Source organism: Carcharodon carcharias, chromosome 15 (assembly GCF_017639515.1).
Source record: "Carcharodon carcharias isolate sCarCar2 chromosome 15, sCarCar2.pri, whole genome shotgun sequence".
Taxonomy (NCBI): Eukaryota; Metazoa; Chordata; class Chondrichthyes; order Lamniformes; family Lamnidae; genus Carcharodon; species Carcharodon carcharias.
The window spans coordinates 114,091,709-114,111,410 of NC_054481.1; the positions used below are offsets into that span (position 1 = coordinate 114,091,709).

The window sequence follows — 19,702 nt, forward strand, 5'->3', positions numbered from 1 at the left end:
TTGATCTAGGCTACATCAGCCATAGCCAAGTGGGCGACACTCCCACCTATGTCACAAGGTTGTGGGTTCAAGCCCCAATCTCAAGACTTGAGCACTTAATCTCGGTGGCTACCAGCCACCCACCCCTGCTTGATTCTGAGGGAGTGCTGCTCTGTCAGAGGTGCCGTCTTTCAAATGGGACATCAACCTCAGGTCCCATCGGCCCTCTCAAGTGAACTCCTAATGCACTATTCCGGAGAAGAGCAAGGGAGTTGTCTCCAGAGTCCTGGCCAATATTTATCCCTCAGTCAATATTACTAAATTATCTGGTCATTTATCCCACTGCTGTTTGTGAGAACACAAGTGCAAATTCCTACATTATAACAGTGACTGTACTTCAAAAGTACTTTCTTGGTTGTAAAGCGCTTTGAGACATCCTGAGGTGATGAAAGACATTATAAGAAGTACAAGGCTTTCTTTTCTTCCAAGCCTAGACAGTGGCTAATCGGCAAACAACTCGGGAAGAACACTGCAGCTAAGCTTAAGATAAAAGCAAAATATTGCAGATGCTGGAGATCTGAAACAAAAATAAAAATAGCTGGAAAAACTCAGCAGGCCTGACAGCATCCGCAGAGAGGAATACAGTTAACGTTTCGAGTCCGTATGAATCTTCATCAGAACCTCAGTTCCTCTCCGCGGATGCTGTCAGGCCTGCTGAGTTTTTCCAGCTATTTTTATTTTTGTTGCAGCTAAGCTTAACCTTGTTCTCAGCCAAAGACCACTCTTCCACCTCTCTTTGGCAGAGGCCAGCTGCTTCTTAAAAAATCAGAATTGCCGCAGCTTCTGTAACAATAACATGGTCACACTTGCATTACATCCCATCACTTTCAAGATTTTACCCTGGACCACGTTACCTTGAAACTACACCCTTAATAAATAAAAGTTATAACATGGAAACAGACCATTCAGCCCAAACAGTCTGCACTGCCTTTTACCCTCCAAACAAACAAATAGGTAAACTGTCCTGTTTCCAGACCCCTTCACCCCCCCACCTTCCAACCTGATCTCAAATACTGACATTGTGGATGAGGCAGAACGGTAGTAAATTCCTCAGCCTTACAATTGTGTTTGAGGGAGTTTTGCCCACTCTCTAAACTAATTCTTTTTTCTCTTTATTCTTTCATGGGTTGTGAGCATCACTGACAAGGCCAGAGTATGTTGCCTATACCAAAATGCTCTTGAACTGAGTGGTTAGTTAGGCAATTTCAGAGGGCAGTCAAGAGTCAACCATATTGCTGTGGGTCTGGAGTCACATATAGACCAGACCAGGTAAGGACGGCAGATTTCCTTCCCTAAAGGACATTAATGAACCATATAGGTTCTTATAACCACCAATGATAGTGTTAGTAACGGTGACGATGAAACTAACTTTATATTCCGGATTTATTAGCTAAATTCAAATTCCACCAGCTGCCATGGTGGGATTAGAACCCGTGTCCCCAGAGCATTAGCCTGGGTCTCTGGATTACTAGTTCAGCAATGTTACCACTACGCCACCATTTCCCCCTTATATCTTTTGCTCCCAAACCTCCCTGTTTTTGGCTGCCTCATCTACTGGAAGAAGTCTGATTCTACTTGCCCTGCCCCATCCTTTCAAAACTGTTAATGCTTCTTTATGTCACCCTGTAATCTGGGTTGTTCTAACCTAAAAAAAAACTTTCTCAAGTCTTTCTTGATATTTGCATTTCCTCACACCAGGTAGCACCTGAATGAATCTACAATAACCTGGTCACTTACACTCAGTTTGGGTTCCACCAGGGTCACTCTGCTCCTGATCTCATTGCAGCCTTGGTTCAAACATGGACAAAAGAGCTGAACTCGAGGTAAGGCAAGAGCGACTGCCCTTGACATCAAGGCAGCAGTTGACAGAGTGTGGCATTAAGGAGCCTGTGCAAAACTGGAGTCAATGGGAATCAGGAGAAAAACTATCCACTGGTTGGAGTCATACCCAGCACAAAGGAAGTGGGTTGTGGCTGTTTGGGGGTCAATCATCTCAGTTCCAGGGCATCATTGTAGGAGTTCCTCGGGGTAGTGTCCTAGGCCCAAACATCTTCAGCTGCTTCATCAATGAACTTCCTTTCATCATAAGGTCAGAAGTGGGGATGTTCACTGATGATTGCACAATGCTCAGCACCATTCGCTACTCCTCAGGTACTGAAGTAGTCCATGTCCAAATGCAGCAAGACCTGAACAATATTCGGGTTTGGGCTGGTAAGTGGCAAAAAACATTTGTGCACAAATGCCAGGCAATGAGACAGAATCTAACCATTGCCCTTTGACACTCAATTACATTACCATCGCTGAATCCTCCACTATCAACATCCTGGGGGTTACCATTGACCAGAAGCTAACCATATAAGTACCGTGGCAACAAGAGCAAGGTCAGAGGCTAGGAATCCTGCGGCAACTAAATCACCTCCCGACTCCCCAAAGCATGTCCACCAACTGCAAGGCACAAGTCAGGAGTGTGATGGAATATTCTCCACTTGCCTGGATGAGTGCAACTCCCTCAACACTCAAGAAGCTTGACACCATCTAGGACAAAGCCACCCACTTGATTGGCACTCCATTCACAAACACTCACTCCTTCCACCACTGACGCATTACAAGATACACTGCAGAAACTCACCAAGGCTCCTTAAACAGCACCTTCCAAACCCACAACCGCTACCATCTAGAAGGACAAGGGCAGCAGACACGTGGAAACGCCACCATCTTGAAGTTCCCCTCCAAGCAACTCATCATCCTGACTTGGAAATATATTGCCATTCCTTCACCATCACTGGGTCAAAATCCTAGAACTCCCTCCCTAACAGCAGGGACTACAGCAATTCAAGAGGGCAGCTCACCAGCATCTTCTCAAGGGCAATTAGGGATGGGCAATAAATGCTGGCCTAGAAAGCAACACCCATATCCCATGAATGAATTTTTAGAAGTCTCTCTGAAACATCAGTATCCTTCCCTGTGCAGTCACACTACCTGTCCACTATCTAGTTTTTCTGATTGAACATGGTCATAAATTCCACTTTCATAAGGCTAACTCCACTAGCCTCAACAGCCACTCACTGAAATAGACCAGGTAAAACCTCGGTGCCCTGTTTAAGAGCTAGGCTGCAAATTCCACATCTCACCTGTTACCAAGACTGCTGGCTTCCACAGCATTTCTTCCCCCTACAACAACATATTGATAAAGGACCTTTAGCATAATGAAATGTCCCAAGGCATTTTCCAGGAGCATTATAAAACAAAATATGACACCGAGCCACATAAGGACATATTAGGTCAGATGAGCAAAAGTTTGGTAGGTTTTATGGAGTGTCTTAAGAGGAGGAAAGCAAGGGAGAGAGGCAATGAGGTGTAGGGAGGGAATTCCAGAGCTTGGGGCCTAACCAACTGAAGACATGGCCACCAATGGTGGAGCAATTGTTACTGGGGATACACAAAAGGCCAGAATTAGAGGAGCCAAGGTTTATGGGGCTGGAGGAGATTACAGATATAGGGAGAGGCGAGGCCATGGAGGGAGCCAATATAGGTCAGCGAGCACAGGCTTGATAGTGGAACAGGACTTGCTGTGAGTTAAATGGTAATAGATTGGGAAATGTTGATGTACAAAGCGACCTGGGTGTCCTTGTACACCAATCACTGAAAGCAAGCATGCAGGTACAGCAAGCAGTTAAGAAAGCAAATAGTATGTTGGCCTTCATTTCGAGAGGACTTGAGTACAGGAGCAAGGATGTCTTACTGCAGCTGTACAGGGCCTTGGTGAGACCACAACTGGAGTATTGTGTTCAGTTTTGGTCTCCTTATCTAAGGAAAGATATACTGGCCATAGAGGGAGTGCAGCAAAGGTTCACCAGACTGATTCCTGGGCTGACTAGGCCTGTATTCACTGGAGTTTAGAAGAATGAGAGGGGATCTCATTAAAATGTATAAAATTCTGACAGGGACGCAGGGATGATGTTTCCTCTGGCTGGAAGGTCTAGAACGAGGGGTCACAGTCTCAGGAAATGGGGTTGGCCATTTAGGACTGAGATGAGGAGAAACTTCTTCTCTCAGAGGGTGGTGAACCCATGGAATTCTCTACCACAGAGGTCTGTGGATACCAAATCACTGAATATATTTAAGGAAGAAATAGATAGTTTTCTGAACACTAAAGGTGTTAAGGGTTATGAGGAGAAAGCGGGAGTACGGCGTTGAGATAGAAGATCAGCCAAGATCATATTGAATGGTGGAGCAGGCTCAAAGGGCCAAATGATCTACTCCTGCTCCTATTTTCTATGTCTCTATGTTTCTAAGGCACGGACAGTAAAGCTTTGGATGATCTCAAGTTTACGGAGGGTAGAATGTGGAAGACTAGCCAGGAATGAGTTGGAATGGTCAAGTCTAGAGGTAAGAAAGGCATGAATGAGGGTCTCAGCCACAGATGAGCTGAGACACGGGAGGATGCGGGCAATGTTACAGGGGTGGAAATAAGCAGTCTTGGTGTCACCACTAAGGTTAGCAACAGACTAGTTTAATCTCAGACCCAGGGGGAAGGATGGAGTCGGTACCTAGGGAACAGAGTTTGGAGGGGGGAATGAAAACCATGGCTTCAGTCTTCCCCGATATTTAATTGGAGGAAATTTCTGCTCATCCAGTACTGGCTGTTGGTTAAGCAGTCTGATAATTCAGCAACAGTGCAGGAGTCGAGGAGATGATCATGAGGTAGAGCTGGGTGTCACCAGCATACATATAAAAACTAACTCTGTGCTTCTGGATGATGTGGGCCAAGGGGCAGTATGTAATCGAGAAAAATACTATCTCCATTGTCACTGATACCCTTAAGCAGTTTGTTGTCCTTGGACTCTATTTCTCCAGTGGCCTCCTTGTTATCCTCCATAAGCTCCAACTTCTCTACATCCTGTGTCAGCTGTGGCTGCATTACAACGGTGACTACGCTTCAAAAATACCTCATTGGCTGTAAATCGTTTGAGATGCCCAGTGGTCGTGAAAAGTGCGATACAAATACAAGCCTTTCTTTTTTATTAAGTCCTGCTCACTCATCAGTCCTTACTTTGCTGCTCTACACTAGTGTCCTATTCCCAGATACATGAAATTTGAAATCATCATCCTCGTCAACAAGTCCACAGCCTTGATTCATCCTGGTTCAGCAACCTCCTCCAGTTATATATCCTTTCCCACGCCTTCAGTCCCTCAGACCCTTTGTTCAATCCCCTCACTTCACCCCACTATTGGTGGCAAAACCTTCAGTCACTCAGTCCTACTGCCTGGAACTCCCTCACTGAAGCTCTCTCCACTTCCCAATCCATCTTTAAAAATATTCACAAGAGTCATCTTTTCTTCCATGATTGTGGTCAATTTAACTCTTATGGCTCACAGTCCATTCCTCTAACTCTCTGATAGTTTTATTTATTTCTTACCGATCTGTAAAACGGCCTTTTTGACACTAAAAAGGTGAGGTAAAAATGCTAGCTGTCATTAGTACTCGACTTCCAATTACCCCAGCCTCGCTGCAATCCGTCTCTCCTTCATCCCAATTAACCCAACCTCGCTGCAATCCATCTCTCCTTCATCCCCAATTACCCCAGCCTCACTGCAATCCGTCTCTCCTTCATCCCAATTACCCCAGCCTCGCTGCAATCCATCTCTCCTTCATCCCCAATTACCCCAGCCTCATTGCAATGACTCCCTCATCCCCCAATTACCCCAGCCTCGCCGAAATCTCTCTTTTCCCCACAAATTTCCTCCATATGGCTGTAATCCCCTTCTTTTCCCCCAAATGCCTCAGCGTAGCTATAATCCCTCTGATTCCTTCCTTCAATAACCTTAGTATGGCCATGGTTCTCCTCCACACTACCTCTTTCTTTCTCTTCTTCATTTTGGGAGTCTTGTTCTCTTTCTGTTTCCGTGGTTTCCTTTTTTTCTTCACTTTGGCTGGCTCTTCTTCAGAAAACATTGCTTCGCGACCTTCCTCGTCCTCCTCCTCCTCCTCCTCTTCCTCCTCCTCCTCCTCTGTGGAAATCAAGAAAGACTTTCAGCGTTCAACCAAGGACTAACTGCATCAGACTGGAGGAGGTCCACACTCTCCCACAAGAAAGACATCAAAATAATTTAGTTTGAGGGTGAGGATGTGCATGTATCGGTTACCAGTTAGTTACAGGTCTCAGTGACTCACTACGTAAAGAAACAATACTTTCACTATCAAACCTGAAACATCTGTGTCCATGATGGACTGCTTATTAGATTCTTTCTTGTTGGGCAAACAATAACTTGCATTTATGGTAGTAAAATGTCACAAGGAGTTTTACGGGAGCGTTATTTAATAAAATTTGACAATGCCACACATAAGGAGATATGAGAACAGGTGACCAAACATTTGATCTAAGTGGTATAAAAAAATGTACACAGTACTGAAACCAACTAGTCTATGGCAGTGACTATGCTCTACACAAGCCTCTTCCCACCCATCTTCATTTAATTCTATTGTTACAAATGTGTGACTCTGCAAGACAGTTATGTTTTAAAATGTCTCATTTAATTTAAGGTGAAACAGAACGTTCTGGAGAGGGGGAAAGGCAATCATTCTAAATCTCTGCCTGAAGACAGGCCCATGTGATCTGGTTGTCATGGGGAAGGAAACTCAAACCTATTGAAAAACAAGTGACAGTTTTCAAACCTTGACAGAGGAAAAGGAACAGCTGCTTTTGGAGACAGACACAGAGGAAGAATAAGAGACACAAAATAATTACACCTGTGCCGGAAAGCAGCAGCTGCTGCTGTGGAGAGTAGTGTGAACTGTTCTTGTGTTAGCAACTAAACAAAATATTTGTAAAAGTTGGTTTCTATTCAAAAGGAAGGGGACAGGGCTGACCAGACCTATGAAGATTTAAGGAACAAGGAGTCGCCAAGGTGGGCCCTGCTGTTCAAAGTCGAATCTGGAATGCTCAGACTAAGTGGAATGATTTTCGGAGGGCACTGGAAGATTCGAGCTGGCAGGACAGAGAGAAGTAAACTTGCTGGAAATCTGGGATTAACTTGGGATTTAATTTTGTATTGCTACACTCTGCCAGAAGTCTGGCATAAAATAAAACCGTTTTGTACAGCATATTTTGATTGTGTTAATTAGTTGTTGCAAAAGTACCTTTCTTTAGTTTGGTATATTATTTGTTTGTTAAGTAATGTTTAGTCTAGTTCACTTTAGTTTGTTTGTTACAGTAAAAATCTTAAAAGGTGAAACCTTGTCCTTCAGTTATTTCCATTGGTCGCTGGGAAATCCATCTCTTTAAAAAAGTTAGCAATCTGTACTGGGAACATAACAATATTGTTCCACTCTTTTCTCCCTCATGCTGATCTGGCTTCCCTTTAGGGAAGTAAGTTTTAAGGAGTGCCCTAAAGGAGATGGTGAAGTGGAGAGGATTAGGGAGGAATTTCCACAGCTAAGGGCCTAGGCAGCTGAAAGCATGGCTGCTAATGGTGAGGCAATGAATACCAGGGATGCACAAGGCCAGAAATGGAGGAATGCAGGGATCCTGGAGGGTTGTAGGGCTGAAGGAGTGCAGAATTCTGGGACAGTTGCATATCCTGCTGATGCACTGCCTAGCCTCACATATGAAGAATTAGAGGGAAAAAGAAACTGCAGCAGTAAGGCTTTATTTTTCATGGAAGGATTATAATTGTTCGCCTCAAACATCATAGGAAATGTTAGCTGGATTTATCTACTAATCAAGTATCTTGGTATCACCAGCAGAGTTAATAATTAAATAAATCTCCTCCAAATCACTTGGGAACAGTGAGGTTCCCAGAATAGACTCTTGCGAAACTCCCCTAATCACTTGCCCTAGACAGAGCTTTCCCCACCTGATCAACAAGCCAGGTATCCAGTTAGTTTAGCTGTTATTAACTACCCGTGTCTTAATCTTCATTAAAAGCTTCACTTGTGAAATTTTTAACAAATGTCTTCTAATTATCCAAGCAAATAATATCACCTGCTTAGCCCTTGAGCACAAGGTAGTTACCTCCTCAAAGGACTGCAGCAGTGAGTGAGGCAGGTCCTTCTTCTAAATCCATGGTGATTCATGGAATAGTCCCAGCACACCCCTCCTTACTTTCTCCATGCTCTTCAGATGAGCAATGATGGTGCACTGTCTAACGTGCTTTCCCCACCCAATACATCACTCTTGGTTCACTGCTCCGCAATTTCCAGTTTCAGTAATCTGGTCACTTATGGGCAAGCGCAAAAGAAAATTCTTAAACCAGCTGGATTGTTACAAAAATCCAATCAGCTCGTAAATGTCCTTTAAGGAATCAAAGCTGTCACCCTCACTTGGTCTAGTCTTCATCCTACCAGAAGCCCCCATAGCTGGCTCTGCATATTACCCCTTGTCAGACACCCCACTCCTACATCATAACAGTGACTACAGTTCAAAAATACTTCATTGGTTGTAAAGAACTTTGGGACATTCCAAGGTCACGCAAGGTGCTACAGAAATGCAACGGCTCCTCTCAGCAACACGAATGGGCAATAACTGTCGACATTGTCACATTTCAATTAAAAATACAACCACACTCGATTCTTTCAGTGATGGCGCGATGCAGTCTGGCCAGAGATTGGCTAACCCCTTGTGGACCAGGGATTAACCCAGGACCCTACTGGTTGTATACAATATATCATACATCCCTAACCAACTGAGTAAACTAGGAGACCCTTCTTCCATACAAAAACAGAAAATATTGGAAAAACTCAGCAGGTCTAACGGCATCTGCGGAGAGAGAAACATAGTTAATATTTAGAGTCCATATGACTCTTCTTCAGAGCCCTTTCATGTTTCATCATTGAAGCGTTAAATCAAGGCCATATCTGCCCTCTCAGATAGGGGTAAAAGATCCCAAGAGCATCTGGTTGGTTGCAAAGCTCTTTGGGACATCCTGAGGACATGAAAGGCAGGAAAGAAATAGAAGTCTTTCTTCCTTTAAACAAGGTCCAAGATACAAACACAGGTCATAACCTAATCTAGTCAAAGACAGAAGTCACCCCAAACACTGTACTGAAAGTAAACTGCTAAACATTCATCAATCCCTTCCTATTCATTCATGGGATGTAGGCTTTGCTGGCTGGACCAGCATTTATTGCCCTTGAGAAGGTGGTGGTGAACAACCTTCTTGAACTGCTGCAGTCCATGTGGTGTAAGTACTCCCACAGTGCTGTTAGGAAGGGAGTTCCAGGATTTTGACCCAGCAACAGTGAAGGAACGGTGATATATCTCCAAGTCAGGATGGTGAGTGGATTGGAGGGGAACTTCCGGGTGATGGTGCTCAGTAGCAGCAGTGTGTACCATGTACAAAATGCACCGCAGGGGCTCACCAAGGCTGCTTCAACAGCACCTTCCAAACCCACCACCACTACCTTCTAGAAGGACAAGGACGGCAGACACATGGGAGCACTCCTAGGGTACAGTGAGATATGCTTAGTCCTCACTAACACAACTCTATGTGGAGATCTCTATTATTACAAACTACGTGTAAATGATATTCTTAATCCATTCCTTTCAACATCACACACAGCAGTTAATCCTCATTCATATACATTCTATGTTTTCTTGACAACTTTTTCAGTGTCTTAAACTTCACAAGGTAAATAGCAGTTTCCTTTGTCACTACTAATTAGATGATCCCCTGAATGGTTTGTAACCCATAAATTGATTGACACCCCGCACAATCTTACTGTTCAAACCCTGCCTTTGATTATCAATTTTGTTGAAGTTTAGCCACTATCAGAACCCAAAGCCAATGCTTCTGCTACACTTTCCAGATGTGGCATCGCACAGTGAGCTGAACAATCCTCGGTTAACTTTGATTGAGCCCCCAAAGCCTCAAGAATTCCCATTAATGAAGAGGCAGGACAGTTCTGATAGGATGAAGGGCAAGGCAGAATGTCAACAGGGCACAATGTCACTCAGATTGCCCCCAAGAGTGGACCATTCCTTCCTGTGTGGGGAGCCAATAGTAAGAGGTAACATCTCGCTCAAGGTCAGAGTGATGCTGGCAGCCATTCTCTGATGAACTACTGTGATGACAAGCTATTTTTCTACTATACTGTATTATCAATGATTCATTTAGCAACAGATGCCTAGAAATGGCCCTTGATGATACTTGCAGGCAAAGTCCTACTGGGTTTGTATGACAGTCCTTTGTACTTCATTTCAGTGCTGTCCAATACATTAACATCTAGCCACATGTGGCTAATTGAGAATCCAGATGTGGCTAACTGACTTCTAATGAATAAATAGAAATGAGTTATAGACACGATCATTTGGTTATATGATCTCAATACTCATATTTGCAGTGTATGCAGGTGAACTTTCTCTGTAACAAGTGTGTGAACTTTCTCGGGGCTTGTTGGTAAAATAGTAAGACAGAAAGCAAAATGCATTCTGATTGATGTGTGGGCTTTACTTCATGGATTACCTGCTGAAATAGTGAGTAACATGATTAACAGCACCAGATTTCGCTACCATGGAAATACCAGCATCATGGTGCGGAAGCAGTCATCAAGACCCATCAGAATATATGCTCCAGGCCCAAGACAACAACCCAATCAATAATGAGGAGGGCAAAGGGCAAGGAACATCCAACCACTTTCTAGATAGAGGGAGGTTGGGGCTCTGTGTAGTGTGGGGCAGAAGAAGGAGAGGGTAACAGGAAGAGGAGAAAAGGCAAACAGCAGGAGGAGGAGGAGAGGTGGAAAGAGAAACAATCGAGTGGTCAGTAATAAAGAAACAAAAAAAAACTTGTATTTATAAAATGTCTTTAAAGATCTCCAAACGTCCCAATGTAGCTTTAAAGCCAATTGAATTCTTTTTGAGATGGAAACTAGAATTCAGCCTGGATTCCTGCTCATGGTCACTGATCACAAGGGTTAAAAGTGTTGGTTTGAATCTCTCCAGGTACCAACAGAGATTACTGGAAGCATAACCACATAAAATCCAATAAATTGGTGATAGAGAGTAGAAGGGGAGGGATGTGTGGGTGGGGGGGCAGAGAGGGCAATGCCCTCAACTGTTGAACAGCTCATCACTACTCTGTACAAACTCAGTATGGTTACCTGGACAATGTGCTAAGGAGCAACTGCTGACAGTGGAACCCACCTGTGTCAGTGACTCTGGGTGACGGCGGGGGAGGTTCAGGAGCATTTAAGACGCATACACCTGAAATAGGCACACAGAAACAGAAAAACAGCCTGCAATTCTATCAATCCTCTGCCAGGCTAGAGGGTAGAGTCGTGGCAGGACAGCTTAGTCAGGGAAAAGCAAATAGTTTCCTGATCGAATACTATCACCCAGCTGTATAATTTCTAATTCCTTGGGCAATGCTATAAGTGCCCTACTGGAATTACTATCTCAGCCTGGACACTGAGAGTGGGGACAGGCAGCAAACTGGCCTCAAATCCATTACTGAAAATAATACACAAATTTAAGGGACACTGCCTTCATAAAGGGTCAGAGCTTATTTTAATTTTTTTCTAAAGCTACATATCAGGAACCCGAGAAGAGAGAAACACACAAAAGATGCTGGAAATACACATCAGGTCACTGCGAGTGGGAAAGGGTGAGAGGCAGGTATTGTGCAGGGTGGAGGCCACTCTTCAAAGCCGAGAGTTTCAAGCATTTTCGATGCCACGATCATGAACATGTGGCAAACATTCGTCACACCCTTGCACACTGTACAGCAGAGATCACCACCATGACACAGCACAGTAAACAACAACAACAACTTGCATTTATATAGTGCCTTTTCATAGTAAAACATCCCATCCAAGGTACTTCACCAGGGCGTTATCAAACAAAATCTGACACCAAGCCACATTAAGGAGATATTAGAACAGGTGACCTAAGACTTGGTTTTAAGGGGCATCTCAAAGGGGGAAGAGATCAGTAGAGAGACAAAGAGGATTACAGGGAGGGAATTCCAGAACTTGGGAGTCCAGGCAGCTGAAGAGACGGCCACCAATGGCGGAGCGATTAAAGTCAGGGGCGTGCAGGAGTTTAAAACTGGAGGAACACGGAGATCTTTGGATAGTTCCAGGGGTGGAGGTAGTCATGGAGGTGGTGAGGGACGAAGCCACAGAGGGATTTGAAAAGAAGGGGGAATCACAGAATGATTCAGCAAAGGTGCCGGCTATTTGGACTCTGACAAATCTTTGACTGATAGAGCAATCTAATTAATTTCAAAACAAAAAATAAAAAATACCTGGAAAAACTCAGCAGGTCTGGCAGCATCAGCAGAGAAGAGTACAGTTGACGTTTCAAGTCCTCATGACCCTTCAACAGAAGGGTCTGTTCTGTTCAGTTGAAGAGTCATGAGGACTCGAAACGTCAACTGTACTCTTCTCTGCCGATGCTGCCAGACTTGCTGAGTTTTTCCAGGTATTTTTTATTTTTTATTTTTTGTTTTGAATTTCCAGCATCCGCAGTTTTTTGTTTTCATCTCTAATTAATTTCACTTTCCTGTTCTTCCCCCATAGCCCTGTAAGGTTTTCCCATCATGCATTTATTCAATTCCCTCTTGAGAATTTTAATATCGAGGCCTTTCCAGGGTCAGCCAACACACTGCCAGGGTTCCCTCATCCGGCGGACTAAGGAAGAAGAGACTTTTGATTTCCCAAAGCAGTTTACTGCGGTAAAATAGCAAGCAAATCCTGCACTCTGGATCCCACTGCATCGTGGGTTGCCCTGCCCCATATGTCCAAAGATCTGTGGGTCAAAAATCAACCTGCTCAGTTACATGAAGATCCACGGCCGAAACTCGGGACCCTAAGTAGACGTCACCCTGGAATGGAAGGCCAGCCGATGCCAACAATAGTGATAATGTAAGAAAAGGAACAGCCAGTTTGTGCGCAACAAACTCCCACAAACAACATGATAATGCCCAGATGTCTGTTCTAGTGATGGTGGTCAAAGGATAAATATCGGTCAGGGCACCAGAGAGAACTCCCCTACTTGTCTTCAAATATTGCAGTGGCATCTTTTATGCCCAGCTGGGAAGGCATACAGGGCCTCAGTTTAAAAATCTCGTCCGAAAGGCAGCACTCCCTCAGTGGTTGAAGCCCAAATTTTCTGCTCAATACTCTAGAATGGGGACTTTGAACCCACAACTTTCTAACTCAGAGGCAAGGATGCGACCAACTGAGCCACAATGGCTGACATTTAAGGCATGGAGGAGCTAACATACACAGGTTTAGTCTTTACCTCTCTTGCGTTAGCTGATCTCAGCCATGGATAGCTGGAGTACTGTAATGAGCCTTAGCACTCCTGGGATATGCTGACAGGGGTGATGAGAGGAGAAGGGGAAGGTGGGCAAAAAAATTAATAGCCAGATTCCATCACCCAATCACTATCATGCTGGACAGTTTCTGAGTAGATGTCCTGTGGAGGGCCTTCGCTCTACTCTGATGCCCCTATGGTCACACATGAATAATAGACACTTGGGGCAAAGAACCTAAGGCCACTGAAACTGTAACCCAGCCAGGTGTTACCACTTCAGGAAGTGAGAAAAATAGTGCTGGCAGATAACTGGAAGAAATAAAGATGAGAGTCAAATGGATGTTGGGAGTTAAATCTGAATTTGTCACACCATTTGAGAAGGCCAACGACAGCACTGAGTTCCTCTGCCTGTACCAGACTCAGGCAATAGTAATAAAAACAAAAAAACTGCAGATGCTGGAAATCCAAAACAAAAACAGAATTACCTGGAAAAACTCAGCAGGTCTGGCAGCATCAGCGGAGAAGAAAAGACGTTTCGAAGGGTCATGAGGACTCGAAACGTCAACTCTTTTCTTCTCCGCCGATGCTGCCAGACTTGCTGAGTTTTTCCAGGTAATTCTGTTTTTGTTCAGGCAATAGTAAGTTTACTTCGAGAGACTGAGGGTGGGGGTTGGGAGTTGCTAATTACACATCTTCCAATCTATGAGAAAAAAAGACTAAACAGACTCAGCAGAGTTTCACACCTCATTCTTAGTACAACTGGAAAAGCAACAAGATCTCTCACACCTCCTCACAAGTGTTGCGACTTTTTGTTTGTCTGGAGCCAGAATTTGCATGTCAACTAAACAGAGAGGGCACCTTGCCATGCTAAATCCAAAGAAAGTCCCAGAGGCATTCAAAGAAACTTAACTGAGTAGTTGATCCTTAAACTAACGTTTAGTCCTGTTCTTGGGTATGGTACAAAGCTACATGGGGCAGGAGGTTCCAGGCTCCACTGTCCTGTCCATTGAGGCAACAAGTGAAATATAAAATGTTCATCCTTGTTCTCAAATTCCTCCATGATCTAACCTCCCTATCTCTGTAACTATCTCTGGATCTGCAGTCTTCCAAGGCCTCCAGTCTTTAGTCCGTCTGCCAAGGTCTTTGCCGGCTGTGCCTTCAGTTACCTAGGCCCTAAACTCTGGAATTCCTCCCCAAAGCTCCTCACCCTCCAGCACTCTCTCCCCTCCTTTAAGACAATCCTTAAAAGCTACCTCTATGACAAAACCTGCCCTAATATCTCCTAATGTGGTTCAGTGTCAACTTTTTTCTGATTACATGTCCAAAGTGCTATGTAAATTGCTGTTGGGTAAGTGCATCTCAGCCAAACAGCATTGCCTCAACAAGAAAACTACACATTCTTAAGAATCTAAGAAATACTGAGGGAAGAGTAGGGGTGAATATTAGTAAAATAGTAAAAACAAAACAATTTGCACTGTGCAGTGAGCCTTTAAATATAAAATAAGACACCTTGAGCCTAGCAAAACACCCAATGCCATGCTGCACTCTGGAGTTGCACAAGTGGAAATCATTACCCAACTTACTCCCTCACCACCCTCTATTTGCAGAGGCCAAGAGATAACTGCCCTCCAGTTCTTCGCCCAAATGGTTTCTATGCATCTCCAGAGTCCAGACACAGGGCTATTAGAAGGTCAGCATCAAGGCCACATCTGACCCTATCACCCAACATTCTCATGTACTTTCCATAGGGGTTGCTGGAGTTCAAGTGGACCATACAAAAAGCACTACTAGACTCTGGTCTTTATCTCAAAGGGCCTACAGTTCAAAGGGGAGGAAAGAAAGACCCAGTTATATACAGCTCTGGTCAGCCCCCAGCTGGAATACTGCTTTCAATTTTGGGCACTGTACCTTGGAAAAAGATATATTGGTCATGAAGCGGGTGCAGTGAAAATTCACCAGACTGATACCATGGAGGTGTGAGGTCAGGTTGTATAGACTAGGTTTGTATTCCCTCAAGTTTTGAAAATTGAGGGACCATCTGATTGAAATGTTCGAAATGACAGGAGTTGATAAGGTAGATAGGGAGAAGCTAGTTCCTCTGGTGGGGGAAATCAAGAACGAGAAGATTGAAAATTAGGTCTAGAGCGTTCAGGATTGAAATCAGGAAGCTCTTTCCCAACATATTATAGTGGGAAACTAGAACTTACATCTCCAAAAAGCTTGTAGATACTGGGGGTCAATAGAAAACTTCATGACTGAGATTTGATAGATTCATTTCAGTTAGGATATCAAGAAATGTGGAACAAAGGCTGGAAAATGGAGTTGAGGTGCAGGTCATCCATGATCTAATTGAACAGTGAAGCAGTTTCAAGGGGCTGATTGGGTCCCTCCCATTTGTGTTCCTTTGTCAATCAGGAATGGCAACTGACTGATATTCCTCTCTACATAGCCCAAGGGTGCTGGGGCCAAGCATAGTACTGCAAACACTGCCCTAACCAGGATCAACTATCTCAGCACAGAGCAGGAATGGAACCCAAGACTTAAGCTGTATCGGACAGCATCAACGTCCCCTGCCTCAATGAGTACAAAATTCACAAGGCAACAGTTACCAACTTCACAATCAACATAAAATTAATTTATTTGAATTTTTGTTGCTCGCTGAAAACTTCCCTGCTGGCTAAGGCAGACATTTTTTGTGACTTCCTTCTCATACCAACTGAAGTTGATCAGTCAAGTTGATCTGCAGATCAGTCAAGACCTAACTGAACAGCAGAATAGGTGCAAAGGACTGAATGGCTTTTCTGTGGTTCCTATGTTCCAGTGCCAGAAACTTTAGCAGGTTGTGGGCTCAAGACTAGATAATCTAGGCAGCTACTCTCTCACACAAAGGGAGAGCTGCCTTGTCAGAGTTGCCATATTTCAGACGATACTTTAAATGTTATATTCCAGCCAACACCAATGCTGAAGAAACAAGAAGACATTTGGGGGAAGTGTAAACAGCTAAAAAGTTGATTTCCTAGTGTCAGGACTATGAGTTATTAGCACAGTCTTAGGCTCTTCAGTCTGGAAAAAAATGTGTCCAAGATGTCCTTATGGAATTATAAAAGATAATCAATAGTGTGGAAAGGATTCATCTAGAATTCTACTGTAAATTAAGCAGTGGAAGTTGGACAAGGAGGCACACATTCAAACTAGTAAAAGGTAACTTCTGGATTGATATCAGGAAGATTTTCCACTTGTCACACAAACCAATCACCACTTGAAACAGACTTCCAGACAGTATAGTGGAGGCGAAAACTTTGGAATCATCTAGCAAAGAAATAGGTGCTGTATTGGGAGAGCATTAGGTTAAAGTCCCAGTGTGTGCAGAGTTATCAGAGTTCAGTTAAGAAAAAGATAGGAACTTCATGCCAATTAGCTCGGGAAGGGAATAAACAAAATCAGGCCTGGGTTGGGGTTAGGTTCTTGCTTCTGGGGGAGATTTGGACAAACGGTATGTGAACAGAAATATGGCAGGTGAAATATAATCCAGGGATAGGAAAACAGGAACAGGAGGAGGCCGTTTAGCCTTTTGAGCCTGTCCTGCCATTCAATGAGACCATGGCTGATTTGTGATCTAACTCAATATATTCATCTTTGTCCCATCTCCTTCAATACCTTTGTTAGTTAGAAATCTAACAATTGACCTGACATTAACTGCTGTTTGTGGAAAAGTGTTCTAAACTTCTAACATCCTTTTGTATGTAAAAACATTTCCTAACTTCACTCGGCCTGGCTCTAATTTTTAGCCTACATCCCTTAGTCCTAGATTCCCCAGCGAGCAGAAATAGTCTCTCTCTCTATCTACCCCTTCAGTTCCCCTAATACCTTGACAACATCTTTCAAATCACCCCTTTAACCTTCTAAATCCCAGAGAATACAACTCAGCTCTTAATTTAACTTTTACTAACATATAATAATCTACCTACAGGGATCCCTATGTCTCTTTAGACATTCATTGTTTCTGGCTTTTCACCATTTAGAAGATACTCTGTTCTATCCCTTCTTGGACAATAGTGGATGGCCTCACATTTGCCTACATTGAGATTTATTTGCCACAGTTTTGTCCATTCATTTAAGATATTAATATCTCCCTGTACTTTTATGTTTCCAAATGTACTTCTTACAGTGCTGCCTATCTTTGTGTTACCAGCAAACTCTTACAAGCGTAAAATACTGCAGATGGAAGAAATAGGCAAACACATACTCCACAAATGGCATCACAACAGTCATGGATGAAGTTGAAAGAAATGTTGGGAGTCTAAGAGAATTAACACGTCCAACCAACGCAGGGCAAAAAAAAATCAACAATGCCTATAGAATGTTAAGCTACCCAACAAAAGCAGGAGTATCCATTCAAGGTAATGGTCAAATTATACAGAGCTCCAGTTAGGCCACACCCTGACCAATGTGCCAGTTCTAGTCAGACTGAACCGTGAGTATTGTGAACAATTCTGGTCCATTAATGTCCATGAATAGTGAAGAAAACTTGCTATCCTTGGCCATTCTGGGCCTATATGACACCCCAGTCCCACATCAACATGAGAGTCTTGAATGCCGTCTGAATTGGCCCAGCAGGCCACTCAGCTGGATCAAACACAACAGCAGGTCAAAAATGCAGCCCATCATCACCTACAAAAACCTGTATGAATGGAATAAAACAACTTAAGGCGCTTCACAGGAGAGTTCTGAAGCAAAAGTGGACACCAAGCCACATATTAAGCAGATGCCACAAACTTGTTTTAAAGCAGTGTCTTAAAGAATGAAAGAATAAAGAGCCAGGGAGGGAATTCCAAAATTTAGGGACTTGGCAACTGAAGGCACAGTCACCAACGGTGAAACAATTAAAATTAGGAATGCCAAGGTGCCAGAAATAGAATTGGATATTTGAGGGTTGTGGGGCTGGAGGGTGTTCCAGAGATAGACCAATACATTCCAGCCCTAGCCAGCAACAACCACATGAATAAAAAGCAACACTTTTCTTCATAGTTCAAACAAGAACAGTGCAGTTCTCCCTGGTGTCATGATCAATATTTATCACTCGATCAACATCATTAAAGAGATATTATCTGCTCATTGTTATATTCAGTTTGTGGGACCTTGCTATGCACAAACTTGCTGTCACATTATCAAAATTACAGTAGCGGCTACGCTTCAATAAGTGCTTCATGGGCTACTTTAGGACGTTCGAAGGTCGTGAGAGGCGCGTCTTTCATTTTTTTTTTAAAATATCTGGAGTCCTGCTGGAAAGTGTGCACGCCTGTGGGGCGTGCATGGGTGTCCATGCGATGGAAGCGTGTCACACACATGGGGCATAAAGTAAGTGACTTAACTGTCAAGATTTACACAGAAAGAATGGGCGCTCGAGTGAGGCACCAAAGGGGCAGCAGGGGGCACCAGTGTAGGCTGTGCCCTGCTTTTGTCAGATGTCACCATCTTAGAGTGGGGAGGAAAAGTTGGGGGGGGGATGCAGAGGGCAGGGGAAAGGGGAAAGAGAGGAGGATAAAATAAACTTTGGAAGCGGTCTGGCACCACCTAATGACATGCAGTGGGGTGGAGCAGTCCTGGGCTGTGGAGCAGCTCAAACAAAAGAGCATTTTTTTTTCTCTCTCTGCCTTTTGGATACAAATAATTGCTACATGTCAGCGCAAGCTCAACCAAACTTGTCACCATCTGTGGCTGACCTATCACCAAGCCAGCCATTAGCCGGCGAGCCAATGGGAGGGCAAAGGAGGGGGCGGGGCTCCAGCAGCCAGCAGGGTAGATTGCGGCCGGCTTTGTGACGTCATAATGGGCCTGCTTTGAATAACATTTGTTCATCATTGGGGAAAGGAGCTGATGGGGCAGAGGGAGGGAGAGAAAACAAACCACAAATCTTTAAGTGCACCCCCCACAAACTCACTCACCTTCCCCCCCTCCCCCTCTAAGGATTAGTTACAGAAACTTTGCCCTTTTATTTGACAAAAAAAAAACTCTTTCCAGAAATGCGATGCCAGAATTAGTAATCAAACGTGTGACAGACATTTAGCATCAGAACTTACCTCCCTCAAAAATTATCTGACCGTTTCTATGAACGGGATCTATCAAGGTCCCCTTTCTTGGGGGGGGGGGGGGGGGGGGGGGGGAGAGATGGATGGATGGGGGGAGTATCCAATAAATTTAACAGGTATTGTACCACGAAAAAAAAAGACGAGACATTAAGACCAGCGGTTGGGATCAATAAATTTGCATCCTGAGATACAAAAACACCAGCATCTCCACCTTCCCTCCCCCCAACCCCCCCCCCCCCACAACGCCGTGTTCAGATACTGCACGCCTCCACCGGGGAAAAAAATGCAGCAACTAGTTAACACAACGTTAATTTA

The 19,702-nt window shown here is 44.0% G+C and overlaps 1 protein-coding gene across 1 annotated transcript in view; it reads right to left on the reverse strand.

Moving 5' to 3' along the window:
• chd5 (chromodomain helicase DNA binding protein 5) overlaps positions 1–19,157 on the reverse strand; it is a 90,264-nt gene extending 71,107 nt beyond the window's left edge. The window contains exons 1-4 of the mRNA XM_041206992.1: positions 19,022–19,157; positions 11,141–11,243; positions 10,207–10,310; positions 5,897–6,051 (exon numbers count right to left, since the gene is read on the reverse strand). Coding sequence (XP_041062926.1) covers positions 5,897–6,051; positions 10,207–10,310; positions 11,141–11,243; positions 19,022–19,157 — 498 coding nt within the window. The remainder of the gene's footprint in view (positions 1–5,896; positions 6,052–10,206; positions 10,311–11,140; positions 11,244–19,021) is intronic.
• Between the last annotated feature and the right edge of the window lie 545 nt (positions 19,158–19,702).